At 55.8% G+C, this 25,563-nt stretch overlaps 2 protein-coding genes, 2 long non-coding RNA genes and 5 other non-coding genes across 10 annotated transcripts in view; 3 read left to right on the top strand and 6 right to left on the bottom strand.

Moving 5' to 3' along the window:
• Nucleotides 1-1,979: 1,979 nt before the first annotated feature.
• On the bottom strand, nucleotides 1,980-5,232 carry UBC (ubiquitin C). Its single transcript, XM_019467695.2, is given in 3 exon segments — nucleotides 1,980-2,087; nucleotides 2,089-4,107; nucleotides 5,099-5,232. Coding segments are annotated over 2 exon segments (2,043 nt in total). The 5' UTR covers nucleotides 4,105-4,107; nucleotides 5,099-5,232; the 3' UTR covers nucleotides 1,980-2,060.
• Nucleotides 5,233-7,295: 2,063 nt separating this feature from the next.
• LOC109277773 (uncharacterized) lies at nucleotides 7,296-9,621 on the top strand. Its single transcript, XR_002085324.2, has 3 exons — nucleotides 7,296-7,634; nucleotides 7,942-8,341; nucleotides 9,148-9,621. It is a non-coding gene; the product is annotated as an uncharacterized LOC109277773 (long non-coding RNA).
• Nucleotides 9,622-11,515: 1,894 nt separating this feature from the next.
• Nucleotides 11,516-11,587, bottom strand: TRNAA-UGC (transfer RNA alanine (anticodon UGC)). The gene has a single exon. It is a non-coding gene; the product is annotated as a tRNA-Ala (tRNA).
• A 2,397-nt stretch (nucleotides 11,588-13,984) lies between these two features.
• On the bottom strand, nucleotides 13,985-14,056 carry TRNAD-GUC (transfer RNA aspartic acid (anticodon GUC)). Its single transcript has one exon. It is a non-coding gene; the product is annotated as a tRNA-Asp (tRNA).
• A 150-nt stretch (nucleotides 14,057-14,206) lies between these two features.
• LOC109277777 (uncharacterized) lies at nucleotides 14,207-15,740 on the top strand. The gene is made up of 2 exons (XR_002085326.2): nucleotides 14,207-14,831; nucleotides 15,066-15,740. It is a non-coding gene; the product is annotated as an uncharacterized LOC109277777 (long non-coding RNA).
• TRNAF-GAA (transfer RNA phenylalanine (anticodon GAA)) lies at nucleotides 14,535-14,607 on the bottom strand. Its single transcript has one exon. It is a non-coding gene; the product is annotated as a tRNA-Phe (tRNA).
• Nucleotides 15,741-16,405: 665 nt separating the features above from the next.
• Nucleotides 16,406-16,477, bottom strand: TRNAD-GUC (transfer RNA aspartic acid (anticodon GUC)). The gene has a single exon. It is a non-coding gene; the product is annotated as a tRNA-Asp (tRNA).
• Nucleotides 16,478-16,734: 257 nt separating this feature from the next.
• Nucleotides 16,735-16,806, top strand: TRNAA-UGC (transfer RNA alanine (anticodon UGC)). Its single transcript has one exon. It is a non-coding gene; the product is annotated as a tRNA-Ala (tRNA).
• A 1,223-nt stretch (nucleotides 16,807-18,029) lies between these two features.
• The window catches only part of DHX37 (DEAH-box helicase 37), a 28,801-nt gene continuing 21,267 nt past the window's right edge, over nucleotides 18,030-25,563 (bottom strand). For both annotated transcript variants that reach the window (XM_019467702.2, XM_053901920.1), the window contains exons 17-27: nucleotides 24,766-24,872; nucleotides 24,490-24,678; nucleotides 23,382-23,506; nucleotides 22,898-23,014; nucleotides 21,504-21,676; nucleotides 20,713-20,827; nucleotides 20,427-20,564; nucleotides 20,140-20,234; nucleotides 19,978-20,051; nucleotides 18,652-18,749; nucleotides 18,030-18,495 (exon numbers count right to left, since the gene is read on the bottom strand). In XM_019467702.2, the coding sequence (XP_019323247.2) occupies nucleotides 18,410-18,495; nucleotides 18,652-18,749; nucleotides 19,978-20,051; nucleotides 20,140-20,234; nucleotides 20,427-20,564; nucleotides 20,713-20,827; nucleotides 21,504-21,676; nucleotides 22,898-23,014; nucleotides 23,382-23,506; nucleotides 24,490-24,678; nucleotides 24,766-24,872 (1,317 nt within the window). In that variant the 3' untranslated portion in view covers nucleotides 18,030-18,409. The remainder of the gene's footprint in view (nucleotides 18,496-18,651; nucleotides 18,750-19,977; nucleotides 20,052-20,139; nucleotides 20,235-20,426; nucleotides 20,565-20,712; nucleotides 20,828-21,503; nucleotides 21,677-22,897; nucleotides 23,015-23,381; nucleotides 23,507-24,489; nucleotides 24,679-24,765; nucleotides 24,873-25,563) is intronic.

Raw genomic sequence — 25,563 nt, 5'->3', positions numbered from 1 at the left:
GGGGCTAGTTTTATTAGGTTGGTGCTCTGATGCTCTTACGCTCCAATGCCAAGACCCCTCTAGCTCTGCACAAGGCACTAAGGGTCTCTGTCTTAAGGGACATGGGGCTGTAACAATATGATCCAGCCCCATGTTCTCAAGAACTATTGTTAGCCCCTGAACCTCTTAGTTACAAGACCTTAAATATTGAAGTAATCCCTACACAATTTGGAAGCTCAAACTCACGACCCTGAGATCAAGAGTTGCACATTCCAATGAGCCATACAGATGCCCCTGGAAAATTTTTTAAAGCCACTCATGGGGTGCCTAGGCAGCTCAGTCCATTAAGCGTCCAAGTTCAGCTCAGGTCCCCATCTCATGGTGAGTGGAGTGCTGCATCGGCTATATGTCAGCGCAGGGCCCGTTTCAGATCCTCTGCCCTCTTATTCTCTACCCCTCCCCCCCCACCCCACCATTTGTGGGCGCTCAAAAATATTAAAAAAAAAAAAAACTCATCAGGGGTGCTTGAGTGGCTGCCGGGTAAGCACCTCTTGATCTCAGTTCAGGTCTCAATATCAGGGTCTTGAGTTCAAGCCCTGCACTAGGCCAAGAGCCTATTTCAAAATTAACTCTCACGGTTATTTATGAACCATGTGCTGCCTGTCCTGCAGACTGGTGATTTTCAAGATGCTTTTGGGGTTTTCCTATAACGTTTGGAATGAGCACCTAATTTACACCACAGTGGTGCTAGTGGAGTTCCTGGGTCTTTCTTGTTTCTTGATATACGTCAACTTATATGAATGAGTCATGGGACACTTAACTACATTTTGTGTACTTGTATCAACAAAGTGAAAAACTGCAGCTAATGTAATTACCTAAGACTTAATAGGTTTCTCAAAAGGCATTTTCCAATGCCTAAAGCGAAGACGGGTGACTTTTGGTAGACAACACAAAAGTCTCCTGTACACCCAAAATTATATACGGATACTCTAAAACACCAGGGAAGTGGAAGGCAGTAGTGCTTTGGAGAATAGGCCCTTCTTTAAAGTTCTAATAGTTCTGGTTTCTGGGGCACCTACCACCCGATGTCAATTCCCTTCATTTTTTTTTTTTTTATTTTTTTTTATTTTTGGGACAGAGAGAGACAGAGCATGAACGGGGGAGGGGCAGAGAGAGAGGGAGACACACAGAATTGGAAACAGGCTCCAGGCTCCGAGCCATCAGCCCAGAGCCTGACGCGGGGCTCGAACTCACAGACCGCAAGATCGCGACCTGGCTGAAGTCGGACGCTTAACCGACTGCGCCACCCAGGCGCCCCTCAATTCCCTTCATCAAACAAGCTTCCCTGGACTTCCACCTTTGTTTGCAGTTGACACAAGGATCCGATTGGGTAAAAACTGATACAAACTTTCCTAAGTGAAGACCAAGAGAATGTGGCCTCTTCTAACACTCTTCTAGAAAAGCTTCATCTATAGTCACATGAATTTGAGGATCACTTTCACAACTCACCTCAGCAACTGTTAACATTTCAATCAGTAATTTTCATGATCTAAAGAACCACGAATTCCTCAACTTTTGAGCACGATGCCATACTTTTTATTACACATTACTTGCCATTCTTTAAAAATATCTAGTCAAACGACTTTCTGTGTAACTCAATGTGAAACAGAGCTATGTATTAAAGCTGGCTCTTCTATAGATTCCACCTACAGGCTCTGCCATGACCACCTTCTTTTTAATATCACCTGATTGCTGGTAGCCCAGAACTTTCCCATTCTCAGATATCTCACAAACCAAGCCCAAATTCTGTATTTTTAAAACAAGTAGTTTATAAATATAGCTATAGACGTTCCACATGGAGAATTCTAAGTGCAACCTTCCATTTTTACTGACCTTTCTTACCTCCTGGTTACCAGAATCATTTGATAGATTAAATTTCTTGATCCCTCAAACCCCATCCAAAATAAAAAGAACCCCTCACTGGCCAAAAACTCACACCATTTGGGAATGCAACAACTTTATTGAAAGAAAAGTGCAATGCATTTTGTCAAAGCTTACAGCAGGAACTTAGACACCCCCCCTCAAGCGCAGGACCAGGTGCAGAGTGGACTCCTTCTGGATGTTGTAGTCAGACAGGGTGCGCCCATCTTCCAGCTGTTTGCCGGCAAAGATCAACCTCTGCTGGTCAGGGGGGATGCCCTCCTTGTCCTGGATCTTCGCCTTGACGTTCTCGATGGTGTCACTGGGCTCCACCTCCAGGGTGATGGTCTTGCCCGTCAGGGTCTTCACGAAGATCTGCATGCCTCCTCTGAGGCGCAGGACCAGGTGCAGAGTGGACTCCTTCTGGATGTTGTAGTCAGACAGGGTGCGCCCATCTTCCAGCTGTTTGCCGGCAAAGATCAACCTCTGCTGGTCAGGGGGGATGCCCTCCTTGTCCTGGATCTTCGCCTTGACGTTCTCGATGGTGTCACTGGGCTCCACCTCCAGGGTGATGGTCTTGCCCGTCAGGGTCTTCACGAAGATCTGCATGCCCCCTCTGAGGCGGAGGACCAGGTGCAGAGTGGACTCCTTCTGGATGTTGTAGTCAGACAGGGTGCGCCCATCTTCCAGCTGTTTGCCGGCAAAGATCAACCTCTGCTGGTCAGGGGGGATGCCCTCCTTGTCCTGGATCTTCGCCTTGACGTTCTCGATGGTGTCACTGGGCTCCACCTCCAGGGTGATGGTCTTGCCCGTCAGGGTCTTCACGAAGATCTGCATGCCTCCTCTGAGGCGGAGGACCAGGTGCAGAGTGGATTCCTTCTGGATGTTGTAGTCAGACAGGGTGCGCCCATCTTCCAGCTGTTTGCCGGCAAAGATCAACCTCTGCTGGTCAGGGGGGATGCCCTCCTTGTCCTGGATCTTCGCCTTGACGTTCTCGATGGTGTCACTGGGCTCCACCTCCAGGGTGATGGTCTTGCCTGTCAAGGTCTTCACGAAGATCTGCATGCCTCCTCTGAGGCGCAGGACCAGGTGCAGAGTGGACTCCTTCTGGATGTTGTAGTCAGACAGGGTGCGCCCATCTTCCAGCTGTTTGCCGGCAAAGATCAACCTCTGCTGGTCAGGGGGGATGCCCTCCTTGTCCTGGATCTTCGCCTTGACGTTCTCGATGGTGTCACTGGGCTCCACCTCCAGGGTGATGGTCTTGCCCGTCAGGGTCTTCACGAAGATCTGCATGCCCCCCCTGAGGCGGAGGACCAGGTGCAGAGTGGACTCCTTCTGGATGTTGTAGTCAGACAGGGTGCGCCCATCTTCCAGCTGTTTGCCGGCAAAGATCAACCTCTGCTGGTCAGGGGGGATGCCCTCCTTGTCCTGGATCTTCGCCTTGACGTTCTCGATGGTGTCACTGGGCTCCACCTCCAGGGTGATGGTCTTGCCCGTCAGGGTCTTCACGAAGATCTGCATGCCCCCCCTGAGGCGGAGGACCAGGTGCAGAGTGGACTCCTTCTGGATGTTGTAGTCAGACAGGGTGCGCCCATCTTCCAGCTGTTTGCCGGCAAAGATCAACCTCTGCTGGTCAGGGGGGATGCCCTCCTTGTCCTGGATCTTCGCCTTGACGTTCTCGATGGTGTCACTGGGCTCCACCTCCAGGGTGATGGTCTTGCCCGTCAGGGTCTTCACGAAGATCTGCATGCCCCCCCTGAGGCGGAGGACCAGGTGCAGAGTGGACTCCTTCTGGATGTTGTAGTCAGACAAGGTGCGCCCATCTTCCAGCTGTTTGCCGGCAAAGATCAACCTCTGCTGGTCAGGGGGGATGCCCTCCTTGTCCTGGATCTTCGCCTTGACGTTCTCGATGGTGTCACTGGGCTCCACCTCCAGGGTGATGGTCTTGCCCGTCAGGGTCTTCACGAAGATCTGCATGCCCCCCCTGAGGCGGAGGACCAGGTGCAGAGTGGACTCCTTCTGGATGTTGTAGTCAGACAGGGTGCGCCCATCTTCCAGCTGTTTGCCGGCAAAGATCAACCTCTGCTGGTCAGGGGGGATGCCCTCTTTTTCCTGGATCTTCCCTTTGACATTCTCGATGGTGTCACTGGGCTCCACCTCCAGGGTGATGGTCTTGCCCGTCAAGGTCTTCACGAAGATCTGCATGGTCTGTCACCAAAAACAAAACAAAACGAATACAAAAAAACCAAGATTGTAATAAACAACTCACATGTGAACACATCTCTAGCGTTAAAAGTTATAGGTCATCTTATAAGGGCCCAGTGACTAAAATAAACCTTGCCGGAGAAAAGAAACCCAACCAGGGGGATGTGGGTGACTCAAACCCTTAAGCACCGCCTCTTGGTTTCAGCTCAAGTCATGAACTCAGGGTTTCATGAGATTGAGCCCCAGCACTGAGCCAGCTTGGGATGCTCTCGCTCTCCCTCTCTCGGTCCCTCCCCACATGCTCTGGCTCCAGATAGACAAATAACCATAAAAACAAACGAAACGGAACGAAAAAAGCTCAACAGCCCCGTTTCAGGCCCTGAGAGAGAGGATCCCAGCCAAGTGAAGGTGCTGTCTCACTTCTCTTCCTCTCCCCCTTCCCCCCGACCGATGTCTGTCCCCTGACGATTCTGCAGGGTCTCCCCCAGGCCCAAACCTTGTGTCCCGTGAGTGACAAAAGCGAGCCACACAAACGGCAGTGGGCGGCCCCACCCTGGATTGTGAGCCCACGCGGGGGTGACATCACGTGACCGACGGAGCGGGCGCGGGGCCGCGCAGGGTGGCACCGTGCCCGTAGCTTCCCCTCACTGCGACCAGAAACCCAGTCTCGTGCCAGCGCGGCCGCCAGACATTAGACGCCCCCCCCCCAACCGCCCCCCGCCGCGCACGGAGCCCCAGCAAAGAGCCGTTAAAGCCTCACGGGCCCGTCGCGCTCTCTTCCGCTCCCAACCCCCTCCCCGCGTCTTCTCCCTCCAACCTCACAGCCCCGCTTATCCCACCCAGGCAGCGGGCACGGCCGCCATTTTGCTTCGTCCCTGCCCCTCAGAACCGCCCTGCTCGCCGGCCGCGTCGACTAAGACGCGGCTGCCGCTCCGCCGCCGGCGCGCCGCACGACTACAAGCCCCCCGGGCCGGGGTAGCGACCCGCTCCTCACCAAGCGGCTGTGGCGGCGACTCACACCAAAGAGCAGCAACGGAACGCCCGGCCTCCACGGAACTGCCTACGCCACACCCGGCACCTCCTTATATAGCACTCGGTGGAACAGCTCCGCTGGATCCCTCCGCAGAAACGCCGAGAACGGACTACTTTTCTCCGCTCTTCCTACCCCGCCCCGGACAGAAAAAGCAGTACCCCAGAGCATCGAAGGGCCCCCTCCTGTAGTGGTTTCCCGTGGAGACCGGGCGGCAGCGGAGAATCTGAGGAGGAGGGGGCCGCTGTGCTCGGCGCCCTCGCGGAGGGATCAGCGCGACTGTTGAGTGCGGCGTCCGCGGACGTGGCCGGCGCTCGACCTACGGGGCGGGACGGGGCGGGGCCGCGGGAGGTGTGAAAACCCGGCGCGGATTCTCCCGGGCGCCCGGAGCGGGCTCGGCCCCGACGCCCCCGTCCCCGTCCCCTCAGCCCCAACGGCCCCCGCCGCTGCCGAGACCCGCCCCTGACGCAGGGGGCTCAGGCCTCACGCGCCCCTCCCCCTCCGCGGACAGAGGGGTTTTCGTGAGGGGCCACGTTGAGGATCGCGGCGTGTTCGCGTGTCACCAGAACCCCCGTGCCCCTCCCCCACCCACCCCACCCCCGCCGGGGCAGCCGCCCATCCCCCGCGCGGGCGCGTTGACAGGACGGATGACTGGACAGATCGGGCGCGGGGGGCACCTACGCGGGCGGAGGCGGGGCCGCCCTTGCTTCCCCTCCCCCCCCTCCCCGCCTGGGGTCGTCGGGGAAGCGCCGCTGGCCCCTCACGCTTCGTGAACCTACGTGAGGTGCCTCCGGACACCGAAAGAACTTTCTAGATTGTTCTTGAGCCGTCCTGTTGCATGGGCACGGCCTTGGGTTTGAGAAGATTGTACTTAGATACTGAAAGGAAGGCCTCAGGTTTTCATGCTTGTTGATGATACTCAGTGGAGCAGGAAGTGGAACCTACTGAAGCCTGAAGTTTCAAAAACACCGACCGAGTTTCTGTGGGGGGGGGGGGGGCAATTTGATATCCCAAACATGAAATTTCATTGTACGCTAAATTCCATTTGGATAAAAGAGAACAAGATTACCAGCCAGATATTTTTATTTTTACTATCCTCCATTTTGTGATTTCTGTGAGTCCTTTCTTAGCATATTTTTATTTATTTTATTTTATTTTATTTTGAGAGTGCTCGCTCACTTGAGGGGGAGAAGGGCAGAGAGGCTGCCGGCTCAGCACAGAGCCAGACACGGGGCTCAATCCCAGGACTCTGGGACCATGACCTGCGCCAAAGTCAAGAGTCCTCAACGCTTAACAGACTGAGCCCACCCAGGTGCCCCCAACATATTTTTTAAAGCGTTTGTAAAATGCGCGAACATGTTGAAAAAAGAGATTTTCAGAAGTTTACAGTGAAAAGTCTCCCTCAGAAACACTCAGTTCCCCAGTCACTGTCCCTTCTGGACTCTTCCAGAAGTATTTCCACCATGTGGAGGGGGAGAGGGTGTTTTAATGTCTATCCTCAAAGCCTTAAAAAAAAAAAAAAAAAGGAAAAGATTCCTAAAAAACGTTCTGCCATTAAGAAAAGACTCACTCTTGTTTTAAATTATGATCATTGTATTGTTTTAAGCCACTTAGAATGAGAAAACGAAACTGCTCTGTATTTTCTTTGATAACCCGTGTAGGTAGGTGTTTATGAAAAAGGTCTGATGAGAGGTCAGAATTGACTTTGTAATTTTTAACATTTTTCAGAGAGAATGAATTTATGACTGGGAAGTTAAAATGAGTATTAAGAGCAAAATGTCATGTCTCCGGTTAGGAGACGCCAGTAACTTCCTAATCCGGATGTTTGTGAAGGTTATTCGTGCAAAGAGGTTTCACAGGAACAAAACACGGAGGCCCTTTGTAGGGTTGTTTCTCCCCAATTTTCGGGGAACCAAAAAGCTGAGGTTCTTTCCGAGGGGATCAGGCTTAGCTTCAAACCACACCCGGTTCACTGTTGGCCGTGGCTTTTGCTGGAAGCCTCGTGATTCGTGTTGTTTAAGGGCTGAGTCACGAGCTTTGTGACATAGCTTTTTCCAGAGTCCAAAAGGTACAGAGAAAAACAGGCCTGGTTTCAGGGGCAGGGAAGGGAGAGGAGGACGAAGAGGAGGACAGGAGGAAGAGGAGAAGCTGGGAGGGGGGGGAATGGGGTCCAGGGTTATCTCCAAAGAGAAAACAACATTCTTGGGAGCTGACAACACTGATGTCTCGAGCAGAAAAACCATTCTCTGCAACACCCCTGCTGCATTCCTTCAGTCCAGCAGAGGGTACAGAAGTAAACGTCCAAGGGCACGGAGGTGACAGGGAGAGGGAGAGAAAAGGAGAGGGGATGGCTGGTGTTTCCCCAGAGCGGGGATTCTCAAGCACCAGTGATCTGACCCCTCCGAGGACACGTGGCAACGTCTGGAGGCAATTTTTGGCTGTCACAACTGTGGTGTGAGCGGGGAGGAAGAGTTCCTGCCACTGGCGTGTGGTCACCGAGGTCGGGGACGCTGCGGCACATCCCCCGCCCCCCGCCCCCTCCCACGCGATTACCCAGCCCCAAAGGTCAGCGACACCAAGGAGGTTGAGAGACCCTGCCCTACGGAGGACCGTTGTCCTCTTTACAACTGGCTGTTCTATTTGCTGAGACAGCCTCCCCAAACCTAAATGTCCCACTTGGACTCAGGCTTCGGGTATCAAGTCACGTTCCTGAAACCCCAAATCCCCTGACCTAGAATGTAATGTGCTGGAAGGTGCGAGATGCAGGGTGAGTCACCGGATCCATTTTCGGTTCCTTCCGCCCACAGATCCGTCCTTTGCAAACGCCCCAGAAGAGATGGCTTCGGAGGTGGAACCAATGGAAGAGTGACAGAGGCCCAGCAACACGGCGGGATTGGCGCGCGGACGCGAGCACGTGACGGGCTGAGCTCACAAAGGGCCTGGGGTGTTGGGCTGCTGGGGGCGGGGTGGGCGGTGCTGGTGGGACTGGTGCCCGTCTGTCTGCCTGCCTTTCCTCCTTTCCCCAAAGGATTTGGTTCCCCTGAAGGTCATAACCGTGTTTGGGACTTGACTCAGCATCATGAGAAAGAAAATCCAAGAGTACAGCGATCAGCAAACATTTCCCCCAAGAGAGAGGATGAGATCAAGGGCTGGCTGGGAACCGTTTGCCTTGCTTTGTCATTGTCATGTCATAGGTAACCATAAAAGGTAATAATCAAAGGCGTCTGCAGTTGGGGGGGGGGGGCGGGGGGGAGAAGCCCAAGGGACTCTTCATTTTCCTGTTTACTTGCGTGCATTTGCCTCGTGTGGCCTCGTGTGGCCGAACTCAGACCGCCCCGGTTTAAAAATAACCAGTTTCATGCCCTACCTCTGGGACAATCAGACTTTAAAAAGTTCCAGTCCTCAAATATGCCTGCTTTAGGAAGGTTAAGAAGTTAGTTAGCCTGTTGGGGATTTGGTTTGTTTTTAATTCGTGGCAGTTGTGGCGATATACACACGTAACGAAATGTACCAGCTTAAACCATTTTATTTTATTTTTTAACGTTTATTTATTTTTGAGACAGAGAGAGATGTAGCATGAACAGGGGAGGGGCAGAGAGAGAGGGGGACACAGAATCCGAAACAGGCTCCAGGCTCTGAGCAGTCAGCACAGAGCCCGACGCGGGGCTTGAACTCACGGGCCGCGAGATCATGACCTGAGCCAAAGTCGGACGCCCAACCGACCAAGCCACCCAGGCGCCCCGTATCTTAAACCATTTTAAAGTGTACCCTTCAGTAGCGTTCACGGATGCGGGAAACAGAGGCAAAGGAAAAAATTAAATTTCCTGACAACTTACCAGCCTATTGAAAAGCCCTTGAAACAGAGGGACCTTCCTCTAGGAGCTCAGCTCCCTTCTTTGCTAAGGGCAAAAGGCAATCTTAATCCTGAAAATCTAGTTTAACATATAAAAATGCCTTTGGGGGCGCCTGGGTGGCTCCGTGGGTTAAGTGTCTGACTCTCGGTTTTGGCTCAGGTCATGATCTCACCGTTCCAGGAGTTTCGAGCCCTGCGTTGGGCTCTTCACTGGCAGCACAGAGCTTGCTTGGGATTCTCTCTCTCTCTCCTTCTCTCTCTGCCCCTCCTTTGCTCACACTGTCTCTCTCTCTCATAAATAAATTTTAAAACTTAATAACATAAAACTGTTTACAAATTCCTTTGGAAACTTCCTTTGTGTCTATCCCACCCCCAAAGATCTATGTTAGCAATAACTCCAAACTCACAGCCCACAGATATACATCTGAAGGGGCTCATGACTGAGGTTTTACTAGACGGTAGTAAGGTAGTAAATGACCTTTTCCTAACCGTGGGAAATCTTGTTTCCAAAATACCTTGGAGGCTTGTGCTGTCCCTAACCCCCTCCCGACTTGGAAGTGTATCATCGGCCCCCCTTTAAGACCCTAACAGGTCCTGTCCCTGTGCTTTAATAAAACCACCTTTTTGCACCAAAGACGTCTCAAGAATTCTTTCTTGGCCGTTGGCTCCAAAGGCCAACATTTTCTACATCGTGAGGTACACGGGGCGGGGGGGGGGGGGATATAATTTTCCCTTTACCCTCCTGAGGTCTTAGCTGAGACCTCTGTGATGAAAGACATTAACCAGAGAGAAAAGTCCCCAGCAGTTTATTAACATGTAGGTCACACATATGCTATGCATGGGAGATCCCCCAGGACAACATGAATTACGAAGTCAGAGGTGGTTTTAGAATTTAGGCCTAAACACCATCTGAAGAGGGAAAGAGGAGGGGGGTATAGGCCCCTCGGGGGGCCATTCAATGGTTTTTAGGAAGGACCATAGAGTAGATGGGAGGTAGGACAGTGTGTGACCGTGTGCCAGTCTGCCCCGGTTGGTGAACCTCCGGAGGGGGGATCTTGGACCAGTGGGCCCCTTGGGAAGGTCTGTATTTAGGCACATAAGGAGGGGTTCAGAGACAGCCTCTCCCGGCCTATGCTGATCTTCAAGTGCCTTCAGCTCAAAATAATCTCAGATGGCATGTTCTGGTGCTCGTCAACGTTCACACTGCCATGCAGCCGTCCCCACCAGAATTCTTCCATCTCGCAAAACGGGTCCTCTGCCCCCATTTACAGAACTCCCATATCCGCCTTCCGCCGGCGCCTGGTACCCACCATTCCGCTTTCTGCCTCTCTGAACTTGACTGCTCCAGCCATGTCCTACGATGGGCTTTGTCGTTTTAAGTGCACGGTAAAATGCAAGAGTTGACAAAGGCAGAGTTTTCAAAGACTCACAACCGCTTTTCTAGGAAGCTACATTCCCCAGCAAGCCTGATGGTATATTTCGCCTTGTCAGTGTGCTATCGGAAATGGTTAATGATAAGATAGAAAGTACACCAGAAGCATATAATTAGCTTCGTGTTAGGCCTGATGCCTTTAGAAATCACCTCGACATTCTGTTCCCTTAACGCCCGGTTGACGTTTGAGGAGAAATCACCTTCACAGCAGCTCATTTAGACACAGGAGCTGTCACCAAAACTCCACCGCCCAACCGGTGAGTCACTTCACAGATTTCAATGTCATCTCAAAAGTGAAGGCTTTGCAAAGAGTCACGTCCCTCCAGATCTGAGATGAGATGCTTTTATGATTTGATAGATGAGGTCAAGTCACGCGAGAGACAGGATTTGCCGGGTGAGGAATTCATTCTTACTGCAGAGAAAGAATTGAACCCACAGAAGGCAATAAATACAATCCCTTCTTTCTATAAAATGCATCTTTGATCTTTAATGATAAAATACAGATCGTGTATAAATATAAACATGAACCGTATGTGCATCAGTGTCATTCATTCATTCATTCATTCATTCATTCATTTGTTCATTCGTTCGTTCGTGACCTGTTGCTGATGAAGCAGGAGGCAAAATCCTGCCTGCCAGGAATGCTCGTTTCCCTTCGGGTCACTCCCAAACTGGGTGGTTACTGACAGCACAAATAAAGGGCAAGGGCCAGCAGTCAGACCTTTGAATGGCTTCCACACTTGCCCTCTGATGGCGGGGCATCAGTCGCCAGTCCTTGGGGACTTCTGCTGCAGTCACGGTGCCACAAAAAGGACCGTGGCCTCCCCCGTTGCTCCTTCTCGGGCTGTTTCAGTCATCGGGTGACGTTTTTGCCTTTACGTTTTTCTGCCAGCAGCTGCCCTCAGCCTCTTGCAACAAAAGCGCATCGGGAGTGTTACAGGTTTCAGAGAGGGGGGGATCCTGCCTCTTGTGAAAATCCCACCTGCAAGTAGTGACCAGAGGAGTCGTAATCACATACATGGCACTTTAATGATGAAGAAGGGGGAGACTGGGAAGAAAAACAGTGGAGATGCCGGGGATCGAACCCGGGGCCTCGTGGAGATGCCGGGGATCGAACCCGGGGCCTCATACATGCAAAGCATGCGCTCTACCACTGAGCTACATCCCCCTCCCTCTTCACCTGGCTTCCCGAAATTCTCTGCTGTATGCTATTCTTGAGGTTGTTATTTTTCTAAAGTTTTGTCTAATTAAATGTGTGTTGGGGGTTGGCATAAACAAACCAAAAATAAATCTCCCCAAACAGGCCCGTTCTACATAGCCTTGTGATTGAAGTGCTCGCTGATATCGGAACCCAGGAACCAAGGGAAAGAGATCTAGTTTTGAATGTTGCTCATCACAGGGGGAAAAAAAAAAAAAGGAAGGAAAATGAGTTTATTTCCAATAAATAAGGGCATTGCCTTGATTGAACCTCTACCCAGCAATGTCTGGTTCTCTGTCCTTTAAAACCATTCCAGGGTAAAAAAATAAATAAATAAATAAATAAATAAATAAAACCATTCCAGGGTAAAACAGGCGATGGGAATTAAGAGTACACTTATCATAACGAGCACTGAGTAACGCAAAGAATTGTTGAATCACTATATTGTACACCTGAAACTAAGATAACACTGTATGTTAGCTCTACTGGCATTAAAATTAAAGACGTAATACAAAAATATTCCAACCTTCAGGAACTGAGGTTTGCAGACCTTCCCCGCCCCCCCCACACCCCCACATTCCCAGAGCACTCTTCTGAATATAAAAAGAAGCAAATTAAAAAGAAATAGGTCCAGCTCCAGAATCAGGGCTCTGAGGGAGGAATCACTTTGCAAAAGCCCACCGAAAAGAACCATTTCTCACCGTCGGCACCCGTCTCTTCCGGAGTGCAGAGTGCTTATGAAGCTGCCCCAGGGAGGCAATACGAGATGTCTTCCAGCCATCAAGGGGTCGCTCTGCGGTGGAGGAATGGTTGAGGGCAGGGAGAGGGCAGAAAGTTGACTCTTTACCTCTTTCCACCAGCGCTTGAGATTTCCTGGCAGGAAACAGGCACTTACTCTGATGGGGAGAACACACCCCCAGTTGTCCTGCCTTCCAGTCAGCTCCCTTCCAACCCGCCTGAAACCTTCACAGGTAAAGGGCTACCTGAGCTGGTGCCCAGGACACCTGCCGGGCAGTTGTGATTCATATCCCCACCTGTCTGGAGCTCATTCATAAAATGGAGATCTGAGTACTACCTCCTCCCCTGGGCGGGTGCGGCCATTGAGCGATTAGAACAGCGCCTGGTACAAGGTCTGGCCGAGCCTGGGTTCTCAGGATGGCAAATGCAGTTATTATTATATGAGCTCTGGCAAAGACAGACAGACCTTGGCCCAGCATGGACGGATGGCACTGTTCGCGGTGTTATTTTGCACGACGTTTGGGAATGAGCTGGGTTCGGTTTAGCAGGCGCCCCTGCTTGCCCTCTTGCCAGACTGCTCTGCTCGAAACAAGCCCGATTATGTTGCCTCTCTGCACAAAACCCTAGAATGGAATCCAACCTCCTTAGGTTCGCCTGTGACCTTATCCCTTCCTCCTCTCCCCCTCCTACATGCACACTTGCCTCCTTGCTGTTCTGCAGGCACGCTGCCCTCCTTTGCACCTCAGGGCCTTTGCACCTGCCCTTCCCTCTGCCTGCAAGGGTGCTCCCCAGATCTTCTGGTGAGTGGCTCCTTCTCCTTGTCCAGGTCCTCGGAGGGGCCTTCCTGGCTGCCTCACTATTGGGGCCTGCGAATCCCACACACTCCCTGGCGTGTCCTCCCCCTCCCCTCCCCCTTTTTTTTCTCTTCTTTCACAGCATTTACTCTCTGGGAGACTTTTTTTTTTTTTTTTTTTTTAATACTATTTGTTTATCACCGGTGTCATAAACTCAGTAGGGCAGGGGCCAGGGCCTCGTGGTTCCTGCTATAGCCCCAGTGCCTAGAACAGTGCCTGGCCCCTAATAAGTACTCAGTGTATATTTGCAGAATGAATGTGACAAAAAAAACGAATGAAAGAAGAGGAGCCTGGGAAGGCTGATAGCCACCCGGGAAGGAGTCTGCAAGTTAAGACAAGAAAGCGTTTCACGGTAGCGTCCCCACACTTCCTGTCTCAAATCCATAAACATTTTCCCCAGGGCCAGCCTGGTCCGGAGCAAGCCACAGAGATTGGAATATTTGCAGCAGAAGGAGCATTTCCTGGCCTTGGAGGTTGACCCTCTCGTCCCGCGACAGCATGGCGCAAACCCAGCACTTTTGTGCAGCGCTGGGAGCATGAGCGGGGAAATGAAGCCGGGGTGCGAGACCTTGGGCTTTTTCTTTCGTGTAACTGTAGGACACTGGGGACCCGGGGCATGATTTTGACCAGGCAGTCGATAGAATCTACAACGAATCTCGCACGCCGGTCAGGTTTAGTCGTTCGTAGAAAAGAGTTTCCGTGAAAGTGGGAGAATCTGATTTATTTGGAAGAGAAATGAAAACAGTAACAGAGGATTACGCAAAAACCTGCGTGCCTCCCCGTCGGGGAATCGAACCCCGGTCTCCCGCGTGACAGGCGGGGATACTCACCACTATACTAACGAGGACCGGCTCTGATCAGAGCTTTCAGGTACTCCTTTTAAGCATTTTCAAGTTCCCCTGTGTATCACTATATATCAAAGGGTTCAATATTTTCTTTTATTCTTTCCGTTCAAAACCGAAGAACAAAAGTCCTACTTGACTTAACTCCATCGGTCCTTGATTTAGTTGCGCGGGTTTCGGGGAACAGAAATTCATACGCAGAAAGCCCAAATTAACGAGCAGACATCAACAAACACGTGACAGACATTAATAAACGTTTCCGAGAGGCGAGAAATGGAGGCAGGGGAAACAGCCGCGTTAGAATTCTCCACATTGCGCGGAAGTTTCCCTCCGCTCCCATTTCCCGTGGATACCGCTCGGAGCCGGGTTTAAAGAAAGCGAAACTCTTTATTAATCGCGGAGAATTAGCCTCCCTGTTCCGGTTTTTGCAACCGCCTTTCGCGGCGGGGAAGAAAAAAAAAAAAAAAAAAAAAAAGAAGCGACTGCCGAAACCCGGGATCGAACCAGGGACCTTTAGATCTTCAGTCTAACGCTCTCCCAACTGAGCTATTTCGGCTGCTGGTAAGGCGCCGCTTCGCTCAGATCCTCCTGGTCGTGGTGCCGGCCCTGGGTCCTCCGCCCTGGACATCCGATGCGGAAAGTCCAGAACCAGCTGGAACCCACGTCGACCAGGCTCGCCGGCATCTACTCCCTCTTGTCCTTCAAGGTCACCGCCTCCGAGAAGCCCTCCCGGATCACGCCTCCCAACCTGACCCCAGCCCCTTACCGTTTACTGTTAGGGTAGGTATTGTTTTTCCTTGTCCATTCTCTGTCTCCCCAGCGCTAATGACAGACCCCTGAGGGCAGGGAAGTCACGTGCCTTGGTCACCTCCGTATCCTTCAAGGTCTAGAACAGTGCCTGGCACCTAATAGGTGCTTGATAAATATCTGTAGAATTAATGAACAAGTGAATGGATGAATGAATCGTACCTGGCTCAGAACTCCACTTTCTCAAGCCCCCTTCTTTGTACATAGGAACAAGGTCATGTCTCGGGTGCAACTCCCCAAGCAGCCTAAGGTGTGGCAGAGATGCTGACCACGTCAAGGCGTGTGGAGGACGCAACAGGCAGATTGTGACTTTCCTTCGGGCAGTGAGTGACTCAGATCCGGCCTCCACGCATGGCCACCATTCCTGTGGCACCTGCTCAGCTTCAAGGCGTGAAGAGGTCAACAGGTTGGCGTCCAAGTTCGGCTCTACTTCCCTCCTTTTGGGAAATGGAAGAGGAGTGTTGTCTGGGACGGGGGTGGGAGTGGGGAGGTCCTTCATGACGTGACGTCATCTCACAAGTGTTTGCTAAGCACCTAATGACCGTCTGGTCCAGTCACAAATGCACTAACCAGGTATTCAGCATAATAGCAATGCTCATAAGCAAAAAAGACCAAAGCTATTTGTATTTTGCATTTAAAGTTTGTCTCCCTAATGGCAAAATTCCATGCATGGGATTATCAAGTTAGATGGTGGAATACACGCGTTTCCAGGCGCTTTCTGAATAGGCTGAAGCCATTTACACTCCCATCCGCCCATCCCACTCCTTCCTTCCCCAAACAAGTCTTGATCTGTTGTTACAATTAATTTTTTTTTGTTAAAATCAATTTTTTAAAAATTCAGGTGAGATTCGCGTAACATAAAAGTAACCATTTCAAAGCGAACCGCTTAGTGGCATTTAGTATATTCACAAGATGGTGCAACAATCACCTATAGTCCTTTAAACACCATTCTTTGGAAATCATTGAAGTGTATCATTTTGATAAAAATTGAATAAGGAAGGAAAGAAGGGAAGAAAGGAAGGAAGGGAAGGAAGGGAGGGAGGGAGGGAGGGAGGGAGGGAGGGAGGGAGGGAGGGAGAAAAATAAAATTCAAACGGTGCAGACGGGTACAGAATGGAAGGTGAGAGTCACTCCCACCCTACTGCAGTCCTTCCCCCAGAGGTAACCGGTGTCTCCAGCAGACTGTGATTGACGCCACCTTGGGCAGGTTACAGAGATGCTTCCCCACCCGCCTGGTCACTACCCGCCTGGGTGACCAGATAGCCCCAGCCAGCCTCGGAAGGAGCGCACACCCGTAAATATTGCCCCCGGACGTGGTGAGAGCTCTAAAATCATTGGCTCTTGTAGAAATAATAACACACTGACAGTCTGTGTATATTTCATGTAGGTAACAGGGCACACATGGGGTAGCGCGCTTCTCCCGCGCAGTTGACTCCAAGGACTTGGCTCATCTTTGCGAGGACCCTAAGGGGCGCGTTACTAGGCCCAGAGCGCAGGGTGTCTTCGTCCAAGGAAAGCCTCTGCTGCTTTTAAAACGGTTTGCCAGCCTCCCCGTCGGGGAATCGAACCCCGGTCTCCCGCGTGACAGGCGGGGATACTCACCACTATACTAACGAGGACACGCTATGGCAACCGTTTTCTGGGTCGGTCCATATAGATACAGCGCCGACCTGCTACCACGCGCATCCATCCCCAGCCGGGATTGATTGTCACAGACGCAGCGCCGGGCGCGCCTGGCCAGTGGGCCTCCCGAGGCGCGGAGGGACCTCTCGGAAACGATGGGATACTAAGCATCCGGGAAGGAGAAAAACGCGGGCACGAGACGAAGATGTGGCTTCCGATATCTCTATTCCCCGAAAAAAAGGGCTCACGGGTAGGGGATGTAGCTCAGTGGTAGAGCGCATGCTTTGCATGTATGAGGCCCCGGGTTCAATCCCCGGCATCTCCACTTGTTTTCCTTTTTTTTTTTTTTCTTGGTCCGAAAGCCGTCGCACCACCAGAAGGCAAAGCAGGGAAGGTGACCCAGATGCCCCGCATTAGTGGGTCTGGGAAACAAGCCCCCATGGACAAGGCAGCGCTAGGAAACGTCCCTGGTCGGGTCCCAAACGCGGTTACCCAGGGAACCCCCCTCCCCCGCGGAGATTCAGATTGAATAGGTGGGCGGTGGACCCAGGAATCTGCGTTTCTACACTCCTATTCTAGTCACCGGCTTGTGATTTCTAAGGAGGGTTTTGCAGGTGGCCGTTTAGTCAGTGGCTCCTGAGCGCCTAATGCCGGTGATGCGCATGCATGGAGCTCCTACTGTGTGCCCAGGTACAGTGTTAGTTGAGTATTCCTTGGAGAAGAGAAGCAAGGTTTGAGTTCTAGAGACTAGCATTCATCCGGTATAGGTTAAGTTTTAGGAAGACAGTAATATGATAAGATGGAGACTGGAGGGGGAGGGTGTGGAAGCTGGTATGCAACAGCCGTCAGGAGGCCTAGCTAAGCAGGGGAAATGACAGGTGCTAAGGCTCCAGGTTGGGAGGGGGAGGAGAGCTCTGTCTGAAGACACTGAAAGCAAGCCCTGTGCATGGAGTTTGGTGAATGAGGGTTATATAAGGGGCTTGAATTTTATCATCGAAGATTCTAGAAGGCCTGATGTGGCATGGCATGTTCAGATTTAGCTGTAAAAAGGCTCCCTCTGGCTGCCAGGTGGAGAATACGCCCTGAGCCAGCAGGTGGAGGCTGGGAGAGCAGGCAGGAGCTGGTGGGGGCTTGTTAGGGATTCAGGGACTGGGGGCGTGTATGTGGGCGGGCAGGAGTGGAGCTGGGGAGCAGGAGGGGGCTCTGGACAAACTCTGGGGGTAGAGCCCACCCAACTTGCATCTGGCTGGAATGTGGGGAGAGTAGGGGGGACCTCCTGGTTTGGGGGTACACTGGGATTAGTGGCCAAGCTATGGAGAGAGTAATTCTGGAATATTAAACGTGTATCTCTGTTATTTTATTTACATATGTACGTTTTAGAATTTATGCATTTGTACTACAGCATTAGCACAAACTGGTTTAGGACAAATATTCGGCTGAAGGAAGGAATCAACACCCCCTACAGGCATAGTGAACACCTGGGTGAGCCCCCACCCAGACTAGTTTCCGACCACCCCCGCATTCAGAGACTCACTCGACTCGCTCGCAGTTGTTCTCATGGCTGAGATTTATTACAGCACCAAACCCGGCAAGGGAGCGCCCAGCCCGCTGGGAAGGGCCCGCGTGCACCCTCCCGCTCCCCGCCGCTCCGCCCTCCAGGCTGCCGCCCCACAAGGGACTAACGTAGTCCACAGAGCAGCGTGTGACAAGACACCATTACCCCCTACGGAATAAACAGTTCTAAGAAGCCGCCCACGTCAGACTGCCCAGGACAGCAGCGAGCTGTGTCCAGACATCCCGTGTCCGAGAGGAGAGAGGGTTCCCTGGGGGCTCGGCCCGCCTCCTGGGAGCAGCCCGCATATCAGGGTGGCCACTGCCAGCCTCCTGGGTCTCCAGACAAGTGCTTGGCCTTGCAGCCAGGCCTCAGGTCAGTGGTCGCAGGCAGGGGGCCAGGCCTTCTCGACGTCGGCGTGCATGGCCTGTGGGAGCCACTGGCAGTATTCGGTCAGCAGGTCTGCGGGAAGCAGGAGGGAGGTCGGCGTCAGGGTGGCTCTGGACCCGGCTGCCTGCTGGGGCAGATCCGCCCACCGACCCCGGCTTGCCTCGGTGGGTCCCCTCCTGTCCGCTCCCAACCCCCTGGCCACGGGTCGCTCGCCCCGGGGGAGCTCACATTTGGGGTTTTTCTTCCAAGCGGCGAGCAAGGCGTCTCGGCAGCTGGCGCGCTCGGCAGCGAGGGCTCTCAGGAGGCTCTCTGTCCTGGGCTGCAGCCTGCAGGTGGGGGACGCACGCTGTGGCGTCACTCCGCCCGGAAGCTGTGCGAAGGGGCAGGCGCTCCCGCCAGGCCAGACTGACCGAGGCCGGTGAAGGGTCTCCCTCCGTCGTGCTGGCGGTGTTGGCCGGAGAGGAGGGTCTAGACCCTGGCGCCCCACCGACCGCCTCTCCTCTCACACCCTCATCCGGCACCCTGGCTCTCCTCACTCCCATGCGGGCTGTTCCTCCTGCCTGGAACCTTCCTCCGCATCCCTGCTCCCAGCATCACCTCCTCCCCATCTGCTCAGCCAGGCTCCCCCCGACCAACCCCAGCCCCGCAGACGCTCATCCCCAACGTGCTGCTCTGTCCCTCTGTCGCCCGGTCCCCACACGCCATCTGCACTAGTCACGGTGGGGCTCGGTGTTGGCCTCCCCGCACTGCGACATCCCCACTGGGGGCGGGGTTGTGCCCGTGCCCCAGCACGCGAACGTGCCTGGCACACAGCTGGTGCTCACAACTGTCTGTCGGGGGAGTGACTTGGCTGGCAGAGGGGTAGGGGGCACCCGGCCCCCTGCCCCTACCCAGAGTCCCCGGGAATGCTGGGGCGTGTGCACGCCTGCCTGCTTCGTACGTGTCTGGCCCCCTGCGCCGTCTGGGACGCCAGTCTTAGGAAGGCGGTGGGGGCCACGAGCAGGAAGAGAGCAGAAGGGAGGAGCAGGCTGATGGGAGGGAGGCGGGTCTGTGCTCAGCGGGCAGGCAGCCCCCAGGATGCTCCCTGCTGATACCTGGAGCCTCACGATGGGCTGACCAGGGTCTCCCCCAAACCGCAGACCGTGACCTTATTTGAAGAGAACCTTTGAGGGTACAATTACTTAAGGGGAGGTCGTGCTGACTGGGGGCGGGCCCTAGATCCGACGACTGGTGTCCTTATGAGAAGAGAAGACACAGAGGCCGAGAGGGCCAGCCACGTGAAAACAGAGGCAGACACGGGGGCGATGTGGTCACAGGCCAAGGGACGCCTGGACGCACCAGGAGCTGGAAGAGACAGGAAGGACCCCGCCAGAGCCTTCAAAGGGAGCACAGCCCTGCAGACGCCTTGACTTCCAACCTCTGGCCTCCACGGCCACGAGAAACACACTTCCGTCGTTTTAAGCCTCTCGGTTGGTGGGCGGTGATCTGTCCCGGCTGTCCCAGGGTGCTAGTCCCGCTCCCCTTGCCACCCGATGCTCCCGGGCAAGCCCGTACCTGGCCCACGTCTTTAGCATCGTGCCAGGACTGGACAGCAAACAGCCCCGGTGTGAGGCCAGCTGAGGGAAGACCTGAGGAGACAGCACAGGACAGGGTGAGGGGTCCGGCTCCCCTTCCGCCCACGACACCAGGGGCCGAGGGAGCCGCCGGGCCGCCTACCTGCCCTTCCAGCAGAAACCGGGCGAAGTGCTTGTAGCAGTCAATGCCCTCCGGAAAATCCACCTGGACCGCGGGGAGCGGCCAGCCGACACGGTCTGGAGGGCAGGGGCCCGTGAGCGAGAGATCGGGATGGGTTCCCACAGGCCCCTCGTCCTGGCCCCGAGCCCTTGGGCCCACCCACCAAAGAGGAAGAAGGCTGAGGCCACACTGCCCGCGCCACACGCTTCCAGGGCACGTGGTGTGTGGCCACGTGGCCACCAGGGCGGTGGCAGGTCGCCCCAACTCACAGAACACGCTGGCCCGGTGACACTGGACCCGCCCCTTCTCGGGGCAGTAGGCAGGGGGCGGCGTCTCCATGGGCTTGTCGAACTGGCAGTAGGAAGGCAGCAGGGCTGGGATCCACTGGACCTCCACGGCCGAGACGCCTGCGGGCCAGGAAGAGAAGGGCCGGGGGTCGCAGCGGGCACCTCCGCACGGGAGGGCCTCCCGGGTTCTCCCCCGACAGGGTCCCGGTGACACAGCTCAGCAGAGCCGCGGTGGGCCAGGCGAGGGGCCGGCCACCGGCCTGGCTACCTTTCATGTACATCTTGGTCGTCTCCACGATTTCCTGGTAGACCACAAATTCAGGGAGTTCTCTGAAAAGGACGGAACTGGGGTGGATGAAGACGGGGTCATCGAGGAGAGGCGTCTGCGGAGACACGGCGAGCGGGCGTGAGACCAGGAGACGCGCGCACAGCAGCTGAGACTGACCCGTGCGAACCGGATCCCACGCTCAGCCCAGAGAACAGGAGAGCGTTCCGCCAGCCGCCGGCGTGGCTCTCCGTGCGTCTGTCCACGCAGACGTGCGCGTGGCGAATCCGCCCCGCGGATGCTGCACCGACCCGTGCCAGCACCCGGATGAACCTGAACGATGAGATGCCAAGCGAGAGAAGGCACAGAGCGCCTCGTGCCGGTCGCCTCCGCCAGCACCAAGAGTCCGGCACAGACACAGAGCGGGTTAGGGGTGGGGAGATCAGGAGAAAACGAGGGGCCACTGCTAGCGGGCACGTGCGTCTTTTGGGGATGCCGCACGTGTCCGGGAATCAGCTGTGGGGACGGTTGCATCGCTGGGCAAACACACTAAACACCTCCAGACTGCACACCTCGAGAAGCTGAATTGTACCGTGTGTGACTTCTCTCTCAATTCAGCTGCTACAAAAATGCAGCTGGGGCAGAGCCAAGGCCCAAAGGGAGATGGGAGCCCGCCGTGACCCCACCCCGATCCTTGGCGGGGGCTTTCCCAGAGGGGGACGGGTGGGGGTGGGGAGGGCAGGGCGGAGGGCAGCCTGGCGCAGCGACCCGCCCGCACGCTTCCCGAGGCTGACCTTGTAGGCGTTCTTCCACTTGTCGTCCGGCAGGTCCTCGCTCTGGACCCTGCGGGCCAGGTGGTCGCCCAGGCCGGCCACCACGATCTGCCGCAGGTAGGTCACCTGGCTCTCGGAAGGTGGCTGCATCTTGGGGTCCACGAAGAGCCCAGCCTCGGGGCACACGGTATTGACTGCGGGGAGAGCCGGGTGTGAGGACGGCAGTGGTGGGGACGGCGAGGCCTGGGGCTGCCTCCGCCCTGACCTTCTGGAAGGCCTCAGGCCCCTCGGCGTGAAGCTCCCGACTCAGTCACCTGCTCGCCGGGGCTCTTCTCCACCAAGGTTGCCAGGGTGTCCTCAGCAGGACACAACCAGCTGCCTGCCCCAAACCCACGGCCTCCTCCCCTTAGGACAAGACCCCAGTGCCTTAGTGGGCATCTGAGTGAGGCACCAAGGGAGACCCTGCTCAGCCTGCACGTGACTTCCCCGATGCGCTCTGTGAACGGGTCACCCCCCCAAGCGTGCACGGTAGGGCGAGATCATCTCCTCTCGAGCTCCTGCGGGGGCTGCTGCTGAGGCAGGCCTGACACGAGGCGAGGCCTCACGCTTCCGCACCAGAGGAGGGGGGTCTGAAGCTGTGGGGGTACCTTGCAGGGGGAGAGAGGGGATGGGGGGTTCGGGCCCTGCACCTCGGAGGGGGACGCGGCAGGGTGGAGAACCAGGGGATGAGGGCCAGGAAGGAAGGTGGGCGCAGACTGGACTGTTTCTGCTCTGAGATTTGCCCCGTAAACCTGTTTCTCTACAAGACCTTCGGCAAAACGGATGTCGTTGGAGGTGAAGAAAGAGAAAAAAGGGGAAAAATAGGAAACGAACAGGCCCCAAGGACAGAACACAGAAGCCCGGAAGCCTCTGTGCCTGGAGCCCCCGCCTCCCGACACGGCCTCACACAGGTCTGGTCTCTGCCGGCTCAGCCCAGGGGCAGAAAGTGGGGGGCTGCTCCCCGACCCGCAAAAAGGGGCTCTCCACTTGGCCATGGAGCAAGCAGTGGGGAGCCCCAGAGTGAGACTGTGGGGGGGTACAAGGGCCGCTGAGAAGGGGGTATGGGGAGCGGTGGGGGGCAGAGGGTGACAAGAGGAATGTCACTAAGGAAAAGAGGAGACCGAGGGACAGACAGCCTGATGGAAACCAGTGTGCACGTTATCCCCCTGCTGGCGCGCACGCCCGGGAAGCACCCAGTACTGGTTTGGGTTAAAGTCTCGGGAAGCAGGTGGGTTTGCAAACGTGGAATCTGTGGTTAAAGGGGATTGACTGTACGTGGCTGGTGTCGCCCAAAACAACTTGAAACCTCAAAATAGTCAAGTTCTCTGCCGCGTGCTGCCTGAGACTGGGAGGCTGGCGTGGGGGGCGGATGGTACCTGCGGTGGTCAGCTGGCCCCGCAGGCGCCGGATCTCCATCATGGCCTTGTACCGAAGCCCGTTGGCCTCGCAGAACTGGGGCGAGCAGCCGGAGTACTCACAGGCTCCCACGGCACCTAAGGACGAGGAGGGTGCTCGCTTGCTGCCCCGCCCAGGCCCGCCTGCCCCCAACCCCAGGCCTGCCTAGCACCCCCCCCCCCCGCCAGGCCCGCCTGCCCCCCCTCCCAGGCCCACCTAACCCCCACCCCACCCCCAGGCCCGCCTAGCCCCTGCCCCCCGGAACCCCGCCCAGGCCCGCCTGCCCCCCCCCCCCAACCCGCCCAGGCCAGCCTAACCACCCCCCCCAGGTCCGCCTGCCCCCCCCCTCCCGCCCAGGCCAGCCTAACCACCCCCCCCCCCCCGCCCGCCTGTCCCCTCCCTCCCCCTGGAACCCCGCCCAAGCCCGCCTGCCCCCCACCCCTCCACGCCGCACCGGGCACGCACCCAGCAGCACCATGACGTCCCCGAGCTGGAGAGAGGCGCCCTGCCCGGCCCAGATCCTTTTCATCTGGGCCACCCGGGCCCGCTTGCCCTTCAGCCTGGCGAGCTCCTCGTCACTGGTGGCCGGTCTGCCAACATAAGTACCACCTGGGTTACTGGCCCGGCCGCCCTCTGGGCCACAGGGGCAGGGAACACATTAGTTAATCAGGGCAGGCTGGGAGGCTCAGGGGCAGAGAAAATGCCTGGTGGGGCCGCCGCCGAACACAACTGAGGTCCCAGAATCAAAATTCACTGCCAGCAGCCCACCAGATGATACACACGCCTGCTTCCTAACCCGACCAGTCCGCGTCTAGGGACCGATACAAAGAAAGGATCCAACAAACGAGGGACGTCGCATGTTGCCGAGCTGCTCACAAGCGACAAGAGCCTGAACCCTGCTGTGACCACCACCGAGCGTGGCCTGGATGAATTACCCTCCTGGCTCCCCGGCCTGAAGAGCGGACACGCAGATTAAGGCACCCGTCAGGCCCGGTTTGGAGCACTTTGCTCGCGTCCGCTACTTTATTTTTATTTTTTTAAATGTTTTTATTTATTTTGAGACAGAGAACAACAAAGCATGAGCAGGGGAGGGGCAGAGAGAGAGGGAGACACAGAATCCGAAGCAGGCTCCAGGCTCCGAGCCGTCAGCCCAGAGCCCGACACGGGGCTCGAACTCACAAACCACAACATCATGACCTGAGCTGAAATCAGACGCTTAACAGACTGAGCCACCCAGGTGCCCCTCGCGTCTGCTACTTTAACCCCGACGACAGCTCAACTGTTATTAAGGCCTCATCCCCACTTTCCCCCTCTCTTCACAGAGAGGTGAAGTCGTCTCCCCAAGGCCACACAGTCCGGAAGTGGCAGAGGGAGAGCTGAACCCCGGCAGGCTGGCCGTCACACAACCGACCTTTGACATCTGCGCTGCCCCGGAAGTTCTGCAAAGGCAGAGCTCTGCCGGGATGGAACCGGGACGGAGCGCTGCCGGCTCAGGGAGGCCCCGAGTTAGCACGAGGCCACCCCACACGCCAGTCACCCCCCCGCCCCCCGAGGGCAGCCCCCATAGGCCCACCTGTCCAGCTCCTCGAACAGCTCCCGGACCGTCATGGCAGCCACGAGGGTGATGGCGTAGGGCAGGCAGCCGTGTTGTCTGCTCAGCGCCAGCATCTTGGCGTAGCGGGGCGCCACGGGGAACGTGGCCATGGTCCTGCCCAGCGCGGTGATGGGGCAGCTCAGCCGGGACCTCTGCAGCTGCTTCACCCTGGAGGACGGAGGCGTGCGGTGGGCGGGGGGGTACGGCTAAGTGGCCCCGGGGCTCGCTGCTCCCCCCACCCCCAGCCCCGCCTACCTTTCTGTCTTCTGGGGCGCCTGCAGGGCACCCAGCGCCACCAGCAGCTCCTCGGCGGCGACGAGGGCCTCCGCGGAGGGAGGGGTTGGAAAGGGGAAGTTGATGACCTGGGCACAGGAGACACGGCAGGGGCAGCGGTGAGACGTGGAGAAGCAGGCATGGTGGCCACAAGGGGCAGCAGGGCCTGGCCTGGCAGGGGACGGCGCCTCCCGCACCAGTCCGGACACCGCGCACAGCCCCGGGCGCTCAGGAAGTAGCCCCAGGCACACTCCAGCGCGGTGTGCCAGAGGGACCCCTTCGTTCACACGACCCACGGACTCAAAAGCACAGACCGAGCACCTCACGGGTGCGTCCACTGAGCACCTCGTGCGTCCTAGGGGCTGTTCTTGGCAACAGAGACGGAGAAAGCACCAGATAAGGGCTCCGCCTCCACGGGGCCCCTTCAACCGGAGCAAACGCATTAAGTGAACGGGAGCAGACGTCCTCACGCAATAAAAGGGTGAGGGAGGGGACAGACAGACCGGGATCGGGGATGGGGGCACCTGAGAAAGCGTGACCAACCCAAAACAAGTGTTCTAACAAATCCGCACACGGCCGCGTTCATAGCGGCTCTGTGCGTAGCAGCCAGAGGTGGAGACGCCCCAGGTGCCCGACGACAGCGAGACAGACAGGACGCGGCCTGGCCCTATGACGGAGCGATACTCAGCCGTACAGAGGAACGAAGTACTGACACGTGCCACCACGTGGGTGACCCCCGAGGACGTTTATGCGAATGACCCCTTTCATACGAAACGTCCA

Source organism: Panthera pardus, unplaced genomic scaffold, assembly GCF_024362965.1.
Source record: "Panthera pardus isolate Hobbes unplaced genomic scaffold, ASM2436296v1 HiC_scaffold_15, whole genome shotgun sequence".
In the NCBI taxonomy this organism is placed as follows: domain Eukaryota; kingdom Metazoa; phylum Chordata; class Mammalia; order Carnivora; family Felidae; genus Panthera; species Panthera pardus.
This window is presented reverse-complemented; position numbering and strand designations above follow the sequence as displayed.